We start from the raw sequence: 17,796 nt of genomic DNA on the forward strand, positions 1-17,796 counted from the left end.
GATACGGCAAAAAGGCTGAGTCTCAAAGACACAGACAATGGAATACTGTTCAGCGATAAAAAAGAATGAAATGCTGTCATTTGCCACAATATGGATGGATCTTAACAACCCTGTGCTAACTGAAATAAGTAAAAGAAAGACAACTACCGTAAGATCTCACTTATTTGTGGAATCTAAAACAAACTGAGCTCAGAGATACGGAGAACAGAGTGCTGGGTTCCCAGAGGTGGGAGATGGGGCATGAGTGCAATAGATAAAGGTGGTCAAAAGGTACCAACTCAAGTTAGAAGAAAATATGTCCTGAGGATACAGTCAATGCCCAGCATGGCGATTATAGTTCACAATACTGTACTGCATGTTTGAACGCTGCCAAGAGAGTAGATCTTAAAAGTTCTCATGCAATAATGATGTGTGGTGATGGCCATTATCCAGACTTAACTGCAGTAATCATTTCACAATATATACACATACCAAATCATTATGTTGTACATCTAAACTAATAAAAGGTTATATGTCAGTTATATACTAATTTTTTTAAATATTATAAGTGGAAAAGCCAGACACTGTATGACTCCATTTACACCAATTTGAAAGTCAGATAAAACTAAATTGTGGTTAAACAAATCAGAAATTGGGGGAGAGGGAGAGGTACAAGGGAGAGGAGTGGAAGGAAAGCAGAGAACCCAGCCCAAGAGTCACATGACAGGAGTCTCAGTTTTTTAAAACTGACTAACAAAGGAAGGCAGGGGAGGGGGCAAGAAAAGGAGAATCCAGTTACAAGTTGCCCCTTAGTGCTAGGCCAGAAACTAGGTAGATTTGAGGCAGGACTTTTTCTTTGGAGATACGTATCTCAGGCTCCTTAAGTTCTCTTGAATTACAAATAAAAGAATTAATTCCAAAACCAGCTTATTGGAATCCAAGAGTGAAAGGTAGAAAGCCAAAAAGATAGGGAATTAACTGGCTTCTCATGTACTGATGAATCAAAAACAAGAAAACACTCTTTTCTTTAGTAGTCATGACAGCGCCAGCACAGTGCCCAGGAGGGGTTTATCTAGCTATTTTAGTCAAGCATTACTGGTTTGCATTTTTAAATTTGTTTTCAATTTGAAGAATTCAGATCTTTTTTCAAATTAAAAAAAAATAGCCATACTAAAATTATAGCTAAATTATTTCCAAAATATATGCAGCATGTTTAGCCACAGATATATCTCATGGTCAAAGCATTCATTCAATAAGCATTCGAGTAGTTGGCCACAGACACTGTGAAGGGAACTCGTGCTGGAAACCATGATGTGTCCTACCTAAAATGTGTAAAGGAACAGGAATTAACATACCTTGGTCAAACACAAAATCATGTATGCCCTCTGAAATGTAAGTTATGTTCCATCCCAAAGACATTACTTTCTGAAATTCTGTCTTCATATATTTCACCCTCTTGGGTCACTCATTTCAATCCCTAAATTCAATCCCTAAGAGAAGTCTGGGAACTGGTCTCCAGGCTCTGCCCTGGGAGGAGATACCCATGAGCTTCAGGAAAGGTCACATAACCTTGGAACTCAGAGTCCTCATCTGTTCAATGAGAAAAGTCTATGACCAAAGCTTAATCATACTAATTATATTTCATCAAATTTATATATTTATGTCTTTGGCAATAAGACTAAAGACAGTGCCGATCAGTTAAGATTTTGCCTCATCTTGTGTCTCTCTGGCTGTAACGTGGGTTTTTTTTTTAAATAATTAATGTGGAGTTATTGCTTCAGCAAATTCATTAAAATGGTAATAATAATGAAGAGAAAGAAGAAGAGGAGGGGAAGAAGGAGGAAGAGAAGAAGCCACCCAAATATATCTATGCTATATAAATTCACCAATATTAATTGAAGACCAAATAAATATATGCTTTCATGTATGTTTTAATTATACTGCTGCCTTCCTCCTCTGAATATAATAAAAGCAGTAATTATTAAAGTAATTAGACTAAGAGTGAGCCAAAAAATATTATTTCTAAAGAAGAAAAAAAAGACATGGGCATGTGAAGATTCCTGAATCTTTCAGGACTTTAAAGGAAATATTTCCTTATGTTAAAAAATAAATTATAAATCTGGCATTAGAGAGAGAGAGAGAGTTTTTTTCCCTTTAAGAGACCTAATATGCTCTTCAATCATTTATTCAATAAATATTAATAGAACATCTATAATGGGCAAAGCATTGCAGCATATGGTATTTTAGCAAAGATGAAGAGAATATGGTCCTTGACCATGAGACAGTACAATCTAGGAAGGAAAATAAGACATAAATACAGTTAGCTGTAATACAAAATAGAATGTGACAAGAGATATAAGACGAGAATGAATAATTTATAAATAATACAGGTCAGAGGAAGGAGGGATCTGTGATGGGCAAATTTAGCCAAGAATTACCCAAGGGGCGCCTGGGTGGCTCAGTCAGTTAAGTGTCTGCCTTCAGCTCAGGTCGTGATCTCAGGGTCCTGGAATCGAGCCCCACATTGGACTCCCTGCTCAGTGGGCGCCTGCTCCCTCGGCTGCTCCACCCCGCCTCATGCTCTCTCTCTCAAATAAATACGTAAAATATTTTTTAAAAAAGAATTGTTAATGGAGAAGGTAGCATCTGAGATAAGCCTCAAAGGATGGGTAGAATCATAACTGGCAGAGAAAGAAAAGAGTAAAGGACACAGGCAGTGCAGGGGAAGGACACAGGCAGCACAGAGGTGAGAAAATGACACATGTTCAGAAAAGACCCATTAACATCATTTATGCAATATTTTTATATGCCTTTTTTTTTTAAAGATTTTATTTATTTATTTGACAGAGGTCACAAGCAGGCAGAGAGGCAGGCAGAGAGAGAGGAGGAAGCAGGCTCCCCGCTGAGCAGAGAGCCCAATGCGGGGCTCGATCCCAGGACCCTGAGATCATGACCTGAGCTGAAAGCAGCGGCTTAACCCACTGAGCCACCCAGGCGCCCCTTTTTATATGCTTTTAAAGGTTAATTCATGTCCCCGTACATTCCTATTAGAAGGGATTCCTTTCTTTTTTTTTTTTTTTTTTTTAAAAAAAAAAGGTCTATTTATTTGTTTTAGAGAGAGAAAGAGCCAGCCCATGGGGCTGGGGGGCAGAAGGAGAGAGAAAATCTCAAGAAGACTCCCCTGCTGAACTTGGAGTATGGGGCTCCACTTGGGGCTCGATCTCACAAACCCTGAGATCGTGACCTGAGCCAAAATCCAAGTTGGACGCACAACCAACTGAGCCACCCAGGCACCCCCTCATAGGAGGGATTCTTCACCCCACTTTATAGATGAGGCCCCTGGGGCACATCAATTGAAGTCTTCTGTACAAAGTCATACCACTGGTGAGTGGTAGGGTCACTCAGAAGCACAGATCCTATGATTCCAAAACTCCATCCTTTGGTTATAATACCATGTTACTTCCCTCCTGCCTCCATAAGGAGGAGGGGTATGACCCAAGGTGGATCCAAGTCAGTCCAGACCAATGGGTCTTTTAAACCATAAACTAATGGGTTTACATCTTCAGAAAGATTTTGAATATCACTGGGGAAGCATTTGTAAAAACACTACATTAAAAAAATCCTCAACTGGCCATGGTTAGTAGGAGATGGAGAGAGGGGAAGAAAGAGGCAAAGAAACCAAGCAAGGTGGTTCTAGGAAGAGGCAGCAGAGCCCTGACAAAAATAATCATGCAGAATATAAAGGAAAAAGCCAATGCAGAAGATGGCATGGAGGGCGCCTGGGTGGCTCAGTGGGTTGGGCCGCTGCCTTCGGCTCAGGTCATGGTCTCAGGGTCCTGGGATCGAGTCCCACATCGGGCTCTCTGCTCAGCGAGAAGCCTGCTTCCCTCTCTCTCTCTCTCTGCCTGCCTCTCCGTCTACTTGTGATCTCTCTCTGTCAAATAAATAGATAAAATCTTTAAAAAAAAAAAAAAAAAAAAAAAAAAAAAAAAAAAAAAAGAAGATGGCATGGAGACACAGTCAGTAGAATTAGAATGTGTAAACTGAGACAGAAAAATATGTTTGCCACAACGCAGGTTTTCAACATTGCACTAAGAAAATGCACTGTTGGATGGAGAAACGATTCAATCATAGACATATTTATTGAGTTGCAATGGCAGTGGGATATCTGAGATCAAACTCCTGGCCCACTGCAGCCGTGGGGGTGAATAACAGGGAGACTATGAAGACCAAAGACCCAGTACAAACCCCTGAAGGGAGCCCTCATTTGAATGGCCAAAGAGGGCTAGGAAGAAGTCAAGGAGAGAATGTCACAGCAGAAGAGAGAAGTGGCAAAGAAAGAGAGAGGCACAGAGAAATACCCTAAATAGTTAGGCAGTGAAAACCATGATTGTGCCACAATCAAATGAAAGACAAGCGCAACTTTCACCTAACACAATAGTAAGAAGCAGACAGACCCCTCCTAAGTCCACAATATAGGCTCATTTTCTTAAAACAAAAATGTTAGTTTTTATGAGGAAATGTGTTTTGATCAATTTTTATGATATATAACATTAAAATCATCACTTGTATATTTTTTCAAATAATTATATATGTATATGTTCTTGTCTCCAATGCCTGACATTTCAGAGACAATCTATTATTCCGACCGACAACTCTAGAAAAGAAAAGAAGGTAAAAAATAACCTTTATTAAGTGCTTATATGTGCCAGCGCAATTTATATTCTGATATATAACATTGAGGTGTGTGTGTGGAGGGCCTGGTTTGTATATTCTTATATTTATTTATATATATGTATACGCAAACATACAAACCACCAACTATGGCTGATATAGTGCATGGAAAACTAAACACAGAGGTATTTAAACTATAAACCTAATATTCATAGGATTCTATACTGATGTACGGGTTCTTGAGTACAAAGTTTTTAACTAATTAATTAAATCCAAAATCTGCTGCATCGTTAGGAAATAAGTGTTTACTGCCATCTGGTGGACGTCTGGCCCATCTACAAATAAGCTAGTTGGCTCTGAAAGGGTAATGATATCTTTAACAAATAAAATTACTTGCACTATTCGATCTATCTTGCCCTGGGAAGGATCCTATGGCTTTAATAATATCCCAAGAAAGAAAATGTAGAAGCAGTAGATCAGAAATTGTGATACTTGACTTAGAATTGCTCCCATGACTATAGAAGAACCGTTTCCTGAGATTCCTGTATTATCCCCTTCAAAATGTGATAAAAGTCCTGTCCCTCCCATTGATATGGTTGTGAATTCTCCTGCACCAGTACGGCGATACAAGTAAAAGATCCAGGGCAAATGGCCATGGGTGCGCTTACAACCCTGCAGTGTATAAAAGGCAAAAATTCATGGCTTTTTGTGCTCCTTCCCCTCATGTTACCTTCTCGCTTGTATGGCCCAAGGAAACTGATATCACAGAAGACAGCCTAACCATGCGGCACTGTAAGTGTTCTGGAAGGCATTATCTGACAAAGCCACAAATGGCTTCGTTCTCTAATTCGCAATTAAATATTTTTTTTCCACGTTTTGTCCATGAGCTTCTAGCACTGTATATTTCTCCAAAATGAATTCTGAATTCCCTAAAACAAAATAGCACTATATTTATAGTGCTATTCTTAAATAGCTTGCCATTTACGTGCTTTGTCTCTATAATTAGACTACAGAAGCATCAGCACATGAAACGGTCTAATTTCCTTTGGATAGTGTCCCCTTCATCTCTCCACAAACAATAGCCTCATTACAGTTTTCTGGAAAACTTGGCCTCCCTGTAAGTACGAGTTAAATTAGAATACCATGTTTAGGAAGTATATGTATAAGTAAAATTTTGAGGGTTTCTTTTCTCCTTTGTGCTTAGATTTAAGATTGCAGCCCTTTAAACTCACTGTGAACTTTAACATGGCCATAATTTAAACATTACACAAAATTGGTGCTCTCAGATATGCATGCATGCTGGAAATAATTGCAAAGGAGATGTCCCAGTGACTAAATGAATGTCCTTCTCTACACTGCAAACTCCCAAAGGACAAGGACCAAGTGTTCATCACCTTGGTTGTCTTCACAGTATCACCTCTTCACAACTCCATTGCTTCCATGAAATCAAAACGGTGCTTCCACCCAGTACGCAGTCAGTAAATGAGTGTTGTCATGTTGGTGTAACATGAGGTCAGGGTTTCTCGATATCGGCACTACCAACATTTTGGGTCAGACCATTCTTTGTTGTAGTGGCTGTCCCGTGTCCTGTGCTTGGATGTCTCTCTGCACCCCTGGCCTCTACCCACCAGATGCCAGTAGCTCCCTCTCCCCAGTTCTGACATTAAAAAATGCCTCCAGACCTGGTCATATAGCCCCTGGGTGACAGGATCACCCCAGGCTAAGAACCACTGGGGAAGATAAAGCGATGCAAGCCTGCCATTGAACCCAAAGACTGTCCTTACCTTGTGTTTGAACTTTGGACAAAGTAAATCACCTCTCTGAACCTGTTTCCTTTTCTATAAAGTAAAATTATTGGATTTACAGCCTCAGTCTCTCTGTGTGATTCATCCATTAGATTATCTGGTATTTACTGAATATAAATCCCGTGTACAAGGTATCCAGTGGTGAACCCCTGAATTCCAGCCCCCCACCGCCTTCAGTTACCTGGCTTACCAAAAAATACCAGTGCTGGATAAAAACTAACCATAATAACAGTAGAAGTAGTGAAAGTAATAATAAACAACACGACTCCACATTTTTTGTCCCCTTCTCAATGGAAGTAAGGGGACTTCAGAGTTACTGAATATATATTTTATGTGCGAGGTACTCAACACTCCATATCTTCCTTAATTCCAAAATAATCCCATGTAATATATACTATCATCTTCTTTACACACAAGGGAACTGAGGTTCAGAGAAGTTAAATATTTGCTTTAGGTCAGATAGACTGTGAGCAGTATACATGGGATTTTTTTTTCCCCCACTACACTAGGTTCTTTTTGCCACACTGGCCAATTTAAACATCATACCCTCAAAGGCAGTTGAAGAATTACATAATCCAATTCACCAGAAATGCCTCAGGAACATTAAAATAATATTTCAAATTATCAGTATGTGTGTTGAGAATGGAAAGGCTGAGGGAAAAGGGTAATGCACAGCCAGATCCTGGTCCTCTGACAGGAACTTCCCTTTAAGGCAAAATGGCTCTGTTCTCATCTTATTTATCTTATTTTTTTTATATATACCTTTAAAAACCTATCTAATAGGACTGTTTTCCCTTTATTACTGTTCCTGCTCCTTCAAAGCCCTGATATGAAAAGTCAGTCCACCCCTATTTCCGCTTCCTGGCTTCCTTGTCATTCCTCTACCCTCTGGATTCTGGTTTCCACGAAAAATGCTCTCAATCACAAATGACTGTGTTCTTGCCAAATGCCATAAACACAGTATGTTCCAGACCTTTCTGGTAGCACTCTCACCTTTTTGAAACTCTGTCCTCCCTTGCTTGACATTTGTGACTCAACCCATCAGATTTTTCAGCGGCTTCTCTGACTTCTCAGGCTCCCTGTCTGTTGTCTACCCTTGGAAGATGATGTTCCCCACAGTTTCACCATCAAACACCTTCTCACTCTCCTCATACTGCCTGATGATCTCCTCCGTGCCGATGCTTGTCGGTTGAACCAATCCCCAAACTTCTAGAAGATGCGAACCCTGTGCCTATCAGGCATTTTCACCTGGGCATTTTATAGCTCCTCCAATCAAATGGAGTCAAAACTGAATGGATTATTTCCTCATCGGTGCTGCACCCCTTCCCATTTCCCCTGAATTGGTGAATGACATCACCAGTTCTCCACAGCCAGAATCCTCCAATTCCTTCATCTATAACATTCTACGAATTACGACTCTATTGCTTCCATGTCCAAAAAATGTCTTCCTTTCCCCTTCTGGCCATGACCAATGCCACTCCCTCAGTTCAAATCCTCAAAATTCCCCGAAGATATCAGACCTCTATCTCCTCTCTGGGCTCCCCTTCTCAGAGGCAATCCCTTCCAGTTGCTAAGGCTCCAGAGCAGCTCTGTCCACTGGAAGTTTTCTGGTGCTGATGGAAATGTTCAGTATCTGCACCATCCAACACCCTGAAGTTACTGAGCCACTTGAGATGTGGCTAGTGTAACTGACAAACTGACTTTTTCATTTTAATGGTATTTATTTTAATTTAAAGAGCCAACATATGCCAACACAATTCTAGAGTGGTTGTCCTTAAACACAAATTTATTTAGAACGCTGCTCTTTATGCTTTAAAAATAAAAGCAATTCTCCTTAGCTTAACAGATATGGCCTAAAAAAATCAGCTGCCTTACATGTTTGGCCCTACTAATCCCCACTCCCCCACCTTCCAGCACCACTTCCAATCTCACACAGAGCCTCTGTGTGATCCACATATGTATTAGCCATATGAAACTAGTTCGTACAATAGCACACACCTCCTTGCCTTTGTAAATGCCGTCCTCACTGCCTGAACATGTGTTCTCCCCCACACACACACCTGCCTTACCCATCCACTAAGCAACACCTCCTCCAGCCTCCTGACCATTCCTTGTGCCTCCCGGGCACCTAGTGCCTCCCCATAAGCACATCACTGTTCCTATTGCTATAATACACTTATCACACTGAGAGCTCCACAAGGACAGAAGTTAGATTTTCTAGGGACATCACCAGTATCTACCAAATGTTTACAAATACCCGTCCAGCCTCAGCCCCTAAGGTAACTACTTCAAACCTTATTCCTCCTACGGATTAGATCAAACCCAAACCTTTCAACCTAAATCTTTAAGCAAAGGGATCTGTCACTCAGTAATTCCTTTTAGAACCCCTTTCCTTTTGGGGTGCCTGGGTGGCTCAGTTGGTTAAGCAACTGCCTTCGGCTCAGGTCATGATCCTGGAGTCCCGGGATCGAGTCCCACATCGGGCTCCCTGCTCAGCAGGGAGTCTGCTTCTCCCGCTAACCTCTCTCCTCTCATGCTCTCTCTCTCATTCTCTCTCTCTCTCAAATAAATAAATAAAATCTTAAAAAAAAAAAAAAAGAACCCCTTTCCTTTAAAAAACAAAACAAAACAAAAAACCCTTTCCTTGAGCCAGGCTGCCCTTTTTTCACTGTCTGCATATGATGTGGACATTCTACAACCCTGTCTGTGTATTCGTGGCAACTTCTACAATGGTTGTCCTTTCGTTTCTCTACCCACCTGTGCTTATTCCTTTCTTGGAGAAAGTTCACCACAAGTTCACCACAAGCAAGAGTCTTCTTTGGCTAATTTCCTGCTGACCTAGCTCCACCTGAACACAGAATCAGCCTGACATGATCCTACCTACTGACCATCCCGTGGCCATTCACTGTAGACCGTCTTCCACTTCCAAACTAGGAGGTCAACTCTTTGATGGCAGAGACTTACCCCTCTGCTTCCTTCTCTACCTGCAGCATTCTCCATCATGCTCTGCACTTATCAATCATTTAAAAAGCATATACTAAAGATGATGTGAAATCTTAAGGAGGGTGTCTGCCGCTGCTCTGAATTCCAAAAATAATTATTCCCAACTCTTGCATTTTCAACTTCCTACAATGTGTGTCTTATTTTTTTAAGAAGCATCTAGATATTAAAGATAGAACTAAAAAAGTAAAATAAAAGCCATGGAGTCCTTTCTCTCCTTTTAATAAGCGTATAATATGAGAAAATAAATAAAGCTAAGAAGTTGCAGATCCAATTGTTGGGAATGAGTTGAAATTAAAGACCTAGGCATTTTTAAAAAGCAAAGTAATAAAAGGATAAGCATGTGTTTTAACTGTTGTCAGAGGCTAATTTCCACCTATTGTGGAACTAGAACTGGATATCAATCTTTTATCACATGACAACGACAGTTACTGATTTTGCCACATCTGTAGACACTTTCACACCAGTAGGACACACACATCCTGTGATATGACTACACCAGGATCTTATCTGACCTTAGCCAACAAATGAAATATAAAACCCTAACCTATGGATGCCAGTATTTTGAGGCTAAGATTTCTCTTTTGATGGTAGAACACTACACAGAAGTATCTATTATTTTACTAGTTAAAACCAGTAGAAAATAAATTCCTAGCTTTCCATTTTCAGCGATGTATTTAATGCTTAATTCTCCTTCTCTCACCTTGCCATAAAAAAAAGATGTTATCGCAAGTATTAAAGGTCAAAGAAGAGCTCCTCCAAGTACACCAGACTTTTAAATGGACAAAATAGCATCTGGCATTTAAAGTCATATTCTCTAAAGACAGAATAGAGTCTTTCAAAGTCTTTTCAAGCAATGAACTGCTTTCTATTTCTCAATTTTTAATAAATTCCTTTATATATTGAGGTCTTAGATCTTCATTAAAGTTAATAAACAATTTAATTATTAATAATCCAGTCATTTGAATGTGTCAATGATAAAGTTTTAATTGCAGAAATTAAGAAACTCATAATGTATAATCATGTTGGTTTTCTATAGAATGTCAGTAGTTAAAACAGCCATTGATTAAAGTAAATTAAGGGAGAGTCACTAATGAAAGATTCAAGAGAATTTTGATACTAATTTCTTATCTTTTATACCACATCAAATAGACTTCTCTGATTCTTATTTTAGACAAGATTCTCCGGCTTAATTTTGCATCAAAGTGTTATTTTTCAAAAAAGTTACTTCAAAACACTCATGATGTAAACAGGCCATAAATTACAAGGCTATATTTCATTTATTTGAACAGATTCATAAATAATAAGTCAGATATTTATAAAAGTAAGAGTAGTCCCTATTTCTCATAATAAATATAACCATGCCAGTGTCACTTCCTGGATGCTTACCATGGCCCACATGTCATGCCAAGCATTTCACCTCATTTAATTTTCTTAATACTCGTATTATATAATATTGTGATTATCCCCATTTTCCAAAGGAAGAAACTGGATCTTAGAGAGACTAATTTGCCCAAACATGGCTCCAAATGCCACTCAGATACAAATCCCAAAATCTTCTTCCCATCCTTTAAGCTTACAGAAGCCTGAATGGCTTCTATATACTCATTCATTCATTCAAAAAATATTCATCAAATCTTTTGTAAGTACCAGGCACTGCCCTACATGCTGGGGACACAGTGTGATATAAAACAAAAACAAAACAAAAAGAATCCCTGCCTTCGGGGAACATATATTCTGACAGAGAATGTGAGAAAATAAAATGTACAATGAGTCAGACAGTGGTAAGCACTATGAAGACAATTATCGCAGGTTAATAGATATAAAGGGTAATGGTGTTGAGTACTCAGGGCTCAGCCTGTTTACTAGAAACATCCTGTTTCCCACACCTCTTTCTCATCACTTCTGCCCCCCCAGTTTCTTATCCTACCTCACATCCAAAACCAAAAGGATAAGGAATACTAAAATTCCTAAGGCCAATTCTGGTTTCGAATCCCAGAGGAAACCTTAAATTGAAAAACAGAAACAGAGTTGAGGAGAGTAGAATGAATGTGTATTTTCATCCATCTAAAAAACAAATATTTTCAAAATTATTTTTACATTGGATAACCAAACTTTAATTAAGTCATTTGTAAAACTTCTATGCTGTTACGTCATAGCTACCTGATTGTCAACATGCTTTTAGTGGAGAAAGAAAAAACCTTTATTTGTTTTGACCATTTTTATTAACAGTATTAGGACAGTTCAGTGCCTCAGGAAGAAACGCCTTTCCTCTCCAATGGTTTGAACAATAAAAGTCATCCACTAGTGAAACCAGGCTCAGTAAAGATGACTGAAACTATCAAGGCTCTACTACACCAACATGTCTCCAAGGCAGACATTCTGCAAGACTGAAGCTAAATAATAAAGTCTAGAACAAACAGCATACAATATGCAGATCAGATACTCTATGGCACTTGACCTTAAAGTAAACCAAGCACCAGTGCTCTGTAGTTACTGTTGTTTTAATTTCTTTTAAGGTTCATTTATTTATTTATTTTAGAGAGAGACCGTGTGCCCATGAATGTGGAGAGGGATCAAGGGAGAGAAAGGATCTCAAGCAGACTTGGGGCTGAGCACAGAGCCCAATGCAGAGCCAGTTCCAAGACCCTAAGATCATGATCTGAGCAGAAATCACAAGTCAGACATTTAACCGACTGAGCCATAGAGGGCCCCTCGTTGTCTAAATTTTTAAGACAAAGATTATTGTAGTGCTTCGATTAATATTCACACTTTAGAATAATTTATATGCCAATCCATATCATGAGAGACAATAATCAAATTTTGCATAATGACTGTTCCTACGAATACAGCATCTTTTGGAGAACCCAAATGCTTATTTCACTATTTCAGAGACAGAGATGTAATAGCACTGTATCCATCAGTCTTACCTCTGCAGCTAAATAGTTCCCAGTTGCAAGGTGTTTAAATCTGAACAAGCTGTTCCATTGTCCAGCACCCCCGCGGCATGGGTCATGGTGAACGACCTACAGAAAAAAAGAGCAACGACAATAAAGCCTCAAAGATATTCATGCTGCTGGCAAGCCAGTGCCAACAGTTCATACAAAGCGTTTGCCTATTAAGTCTCACTTGTCAAATCCAATATATGTTTGCCTGAGAGGACGATATGGCAGAAAAACAAAATCCCCAACAAATGAGCAAAGAGACATAAGTTCACTCACTGTCTGCACGGGTGATGCTCATGCCTTAAATGTGTAAATACAGTCTTACTCCAAGAGACAGTCTTCCCAGGCCAAAACTGGAAATGCTGAAGGGTTCTCTCCCATTGGTCCCTCAAATATTCATTCAGCAAATCATATTAAAATCTTACTCTACACCTTCTTCTAGGCAATAGGGTCATAGCAATGGAGAAGACTAGAGTTTTCACTAAATAAGATTCGGCAAGTGCCATGAGGAAATAAACAGAGCACGTGACTGAGTAACTAGGGAAGGCTTCTTGAGATGTGGTGATTAGGCCAGGCCACTCTGACATGACATGTGAGCTGAAACCTGCAGGATAAGAACGAACAGTCACGTAGAGAGATCAGATGATAGCATTCCAGACAGAGGGAACCACAAATGCCAAGGCCTGGAGCTCTCAACGAACTTAATTATTGGCCCTTTCCACAAGTGCTTTTTTTATTAATACCATGGTCTTTGATACCTGTCCTTGGAAGTGGCCTTGCCCCAGATGCCGAGCCACGAGGCTCACTGAAAGTAAAAGGAGAGGCTCTGAAGTAGATGGCTTGGGGCAGCAGCAAAGCTGACCTTTTATTGTCTGAAGATGACTGTGTTTGAGTCCCAGCTCTGCCAATTCCTATGGTATGATCACAGCAAGTAATTTAACATCTTCAAGCCAGTTTCGTCACGTGCAAAATGTTTTTAATTGTTTTGAAGATTAAGTAATAGGAGAATTTTTCATTATTCTCCCCCAACAGGTTACCTTCTTTTTGTTAATGCTGACCCCCACCCCCGGTTGGACTCCTGCCCCAGCCTAATACATATAAACTTTCTAATGCTTTTGCTAGACTCTAGCTTCTAGGTCTTCCCCTACCCTGGTAGCTCAAATAATGTAATAATTAGGAAAATACTTCAAAGTGGATGAGGTCCTTTAAAAACAAAACAAAACAAAACAAAACAAAAAAACATTCCCTGTGGCCAAAACTCTACCCATCTTCCAAGGCTAAGTTCTAAGTTCTCAAATCAAACTTCTTCCACAAATCTTTTGCTAGTCACACTGGCTACCCTCGAACACCTTCGGCAAAGGCACAGATACCTCTGACACACTGATCAAATCTATTGGTTGTCTCACGGACACTCACACACATTTTGTGTACAGCTGCTAGAAGTTCACACATAACCAGAAGCTCCCCAGGGTCCCGGACTACGAATTATCTGAGACACTAGTCGATCTAGCAATGTGGGTAAAACTCACTAGGGCACAACTGGACATACAGAAAGGAAGGTGTTTTTATCCATCACAGTGACTTTAGAGGGATGCTACGGGCCTTATGGGGTATTGGCTAAGATACCATATATGCTGAAGGTCACAGGGGATCGAGCCCAGGCTGGACATTGTGTGTGGCACTCAGGACCCACCCACCCCTCCAAGTGCTCCTCTCTCTGTATCCTGGGGTGGGAAGCCTCAGCAGCAGGGTTCTGGGTCCTTCCATTAGGATGGAAAGCAGAGAAAAGTAGAAGAACGCTTCCTCTTCAGGTTCCAGTAAAGGGGTGGCAGGTGCCTCAGGCAGCCTCCTGAAGCAAGCGGGGAGAGGTTTGAGGGCTCAGGGGAGGAGCAGCAGAGACCTTCAGCCTTGCCTGATCTTCCAATAAAACCGTGTCCCCTGGAGCGCCTGGGTGGCTCAGTGGATTGGGCCTCTGCCTTCAGCTCAGGTCATGGTCTCAGGGTCCTGGGATCGAGCCCCTCATCGGGCTCTCAGCTCAATGGGGAGCCTGCTCTCCCTCCCCCCCTCTGCCTGCCTCTCTGCCTGCTTGTGATCTCTCTCTCTCTGTCAGGTAAATAAATAAAATCTTCAAAAAAAAGAAAAAGAAAGAAAGGAAGGAAGGAAGGAAGAGAAAGAAAGAAAGAAAGAAAGAAAGAAAGAAAGAAAGAAAGAAAGAAAGAAAGAAAGAAAGAAAAAGACTGCATCCCCTCCCCTGGTTTTCCCTGTCTGGTCCTTCCAGTAACATTGAAACCTAATTTGCTACATCAAATACCTCTTTGCCTCGACCACACTGGCTGATACAGTACACAGTAGAGAAATGTCCCACAACCTCCTGCACAAATGAACCATTCAAGCCTCCTGCACAAATGAACCACCCACAAATATAAACTGGTAACACTTTCACATATAATCATATTAAAAAGTTTTCATATCAAGTCAGATGAAAAGTCCAATAATTGAAGGGAAATCCACTACAGAGAGGGAAGCTTAAATGAATTCAAGACATTATTCCAGAATTATTAAATAAGGGATTCATTCTCTCCATGATGACTGCTTGGCGGGTTGTAGTAGTTACAGTATTTTCGACTACACGCCTTGCTAGAAAGGATGACAACAGTGATACAGTTACAGCAAAATCTATAAAACTAATAGTAAATATATAAGAGAGAAGATTTGCAATTCCTTTAAAAGACTTAGAGCTAAATACCATGTAGGCAGAGACATAGGAAATAAGGGGAACTCACTGTATAGGGAAGTCACTATAGGACTTTTTCTGACTATATTTCATTAAGAAAACTTTAAAATTATACCTCACATTATTGTTATCCCTGTATTTCCTTAATTCTTTAGAGCACAATGATAAGAAATCTATGGTGTGAGAAATACATATTTTAATTATGTATTTATTTGGGGGCTGTCGGTTATCTTTCACCCTGATAAGAGACATTGTCAGGTAGATTTCTTAGAAGAATATCATGTAGTTTTGGTGATGGTGGTTTTTCCTAAGACTTTCTCAATTCCCTATAAACCTATCCTCTTGAAGGATAAGGTCTCTTCTGAATGCTAGAGTCTGAAAGTATGCCTTAATATGTACTGGGGTTTCAAGATAGAAAATATGCTTTTTGTACTAGTTCATCTCTATTCTAAACCATGTCATAATTTAGAGAATCGTTCTGATATTACATTTATAACTAAGGCTCAGCTCATTGGCATAAACATCATACTTCCTCATTTTCTGTCTCAAGAGTCTGTAATTTGTGTTGTTATCCCTATATTAATGTTTATTTCCTTCTTTTTTAAAATCATGTATAAATAAGTGCGTTCTGTTATTAATTCCCCTAACACAAGATCATGAGATATTTATGAGCCCACATTTACCCCTGCTCTTTCATTTTCCTGTACTTGTATAGAAGGTCTTTTTTTTTTTTAAGATTTTTTTATTTAATTGAGAGAGAGAGAGAGAGAGACAAGCAGGGGGAGCAGCAGAGACAGAGGTAGAGGGAAAGGTAGAAGCAGGCTCCTGGCTGGGCAGAGAGCCCACGAAGGGACTCCATCCCAGGACCCCAGAATCATGACCTGAGCTGAAAGCAGATGCTTTACTGACTAAGCCACGCAAGTGCCCCTGCATAGAATGTCTTCTGATCCTCATTCTCTACCTTGTCTTTCAAATCCAAATGTATTCATTCAAGGTGGGTACAAACATTATATCTACTAGAATAATTATTTACATATTGAAATACATATTGTTTTATTATCAATTATTTATTATAAATTATTTTCCTTTCATGTTTTCTAAATTGGAATTTAGGGATATTATTAATTTTTACTCATGTAAATCTATAAATAATATTACCTAAGAATTTCATTTCAAAAAATTAAAGAAGTGGGGCGCCTGGGTGGCTCAGTGGTTTAAAGCCTCTGCCTTCAGCTCAGGTCATGATCTCAGGGTTCTGGGATCGAGCCCCGCGTCGGGCTCTCTGCTTGGCAGGGAGCCTGCTTTCCTTCCTCTCTCTCTCTGCCTGCTTCTCTGCCTGCTTGTGATCTCTGTCTGTCAATTAAATAAATAAATAAAATATTTTTTAAAAAAAATTAAAGAAGTATCACAAAATACATGCTATAAAGGGGAAGCGATGGGTTTAAAATGGTTGAGAACCACAGCTGTAAGTCTGGATGTCCATTAAATCAGGATGGAATGCATCGTATGTTGGCTTGTTCATAGGTAATTATGTCTATCTTAACTCCTTCATCGTATAGAAAGACCCCTTAAAGAAAAATCCACACCTTATGGGGCACCTGGGTGGCTCAGTGGGTTAAAGCCTCTGCCTTTGGCTCGGGTCATGATCCCAGGGTCCTGGGATCAAGCCCCACATCCTCTCTGCTCAGCAGGGAGCCTGCTTCCTCCTCTCTCTCTCTCTCTGCCTGCCTCTTTGCCTACTTGTGATCTCTATGTGTCAAATAAATAAATAAAATCTTTTGAAAAAAAAAAAAGAAAAATCCACACCTTACATTTTCTTAATTACTCTACCATATTGGCAACATTTAAGAAAAACTTTTTAAAGGATGGATGAATTCTTAACTATGGCTCTCTTCAGCCAATAAAAATGGCATCTCCAGAAGAAACAAATGTTCTTCTCAGTGACTGTGCAGCTCTGATATCTGTCTTTACCGGAAGTGAGTGAAAGTTCCATCATATCTCCAATACCATCTGAGGCACATCACTTGAGGTCAGATCAGTGTTGACAACAGTTCACAATAGATTTTTTAAAAGCAACATCTATCCATTCCCTTAATAAATGAGAGAAGAGAGAGAGGGGACAGGAAAAGAGATGCCCAGAGAGGATAGGAAAAGAAAGTAGCAACATTTTAAATTCATCACAGTAATGAAGAGGTACAAGTTAGTCCACAAATATTACTGTTTTATGGATTTATCATAAATGATGTCTATAACAATAAAATAATCAGCTTAGTAACCTTGTCTTTTTTATATAAATATTTATTAAAATCCAAACATTATTTGCACACCTCTATTTCCCAGAGCGCTTTAGAACTGGTAGCAGAAGTGGCTGATTGACGCAAGGTTGTCCGAAGGAAAATGTGCTGTTTCTTCTCATATTCATCACAAGTCAGAAACTTCTCTTGTTCTGCATGAAACAGTCTAACAACATCACCCTAGGAAAACAGGAAGAGAACAATGTATTTCCAAGAAAAGTCAGAACAAATACACATAAGAAGCAGATGTCTCCTGGTTTTGATACTCTGGGCCCTTCTACTACTTACTTGGCTTTTAATGATTATGTACACATGTCAAACTACAGAGAAGAAAACTCAGTGAAACACTATAGTGACTATCAAGG

General features: G+C 39.6%; 1 protein-coding gene across 2 annotated transcripts in view; it reads right to left on the minus strand.

The window, feature by feature from the left end:
- ITPR2 (inositol 1,4,5-trisphosphate receptor type 2) overlaps positions 1-17,796 on the minus strand; it is a 491,082-nt gene that overhangs the window by 372,815 nt on the left and 100,471 nt on the right. For both annotated transcript variants that reach the window (XM_047741839.1, XM_047741840.1), the window contains exons 8-9: positions 17,465-17,611; positions 12,389-12,484 (exon numbers count right to left, since the gene is read on the minus strand). In XM_047741839.1, the coding sequence (XP_047597795.1) occupies positions 12,389-12,484; positions 17,465-17,611 (243 nt within the window). The remainder of the gene's footprint in view (positions 1-12,388; positions 12,485-17,464; positions 17,612-17,796) is intronic.

The sequence above is a fragment of the Lutra lutra genome, chromosome 8, assembly GCF_902655055.1.
Source record: "Lutra lutra chromosome 8, mLutLut1.2, whole genome shotgun sequence".
Lineage (NCBI taxonomy): Eukaryota > Metazoa > Chordata > Mammalia > Carnivora > Mustelidae > Lutra > Lutra lutra.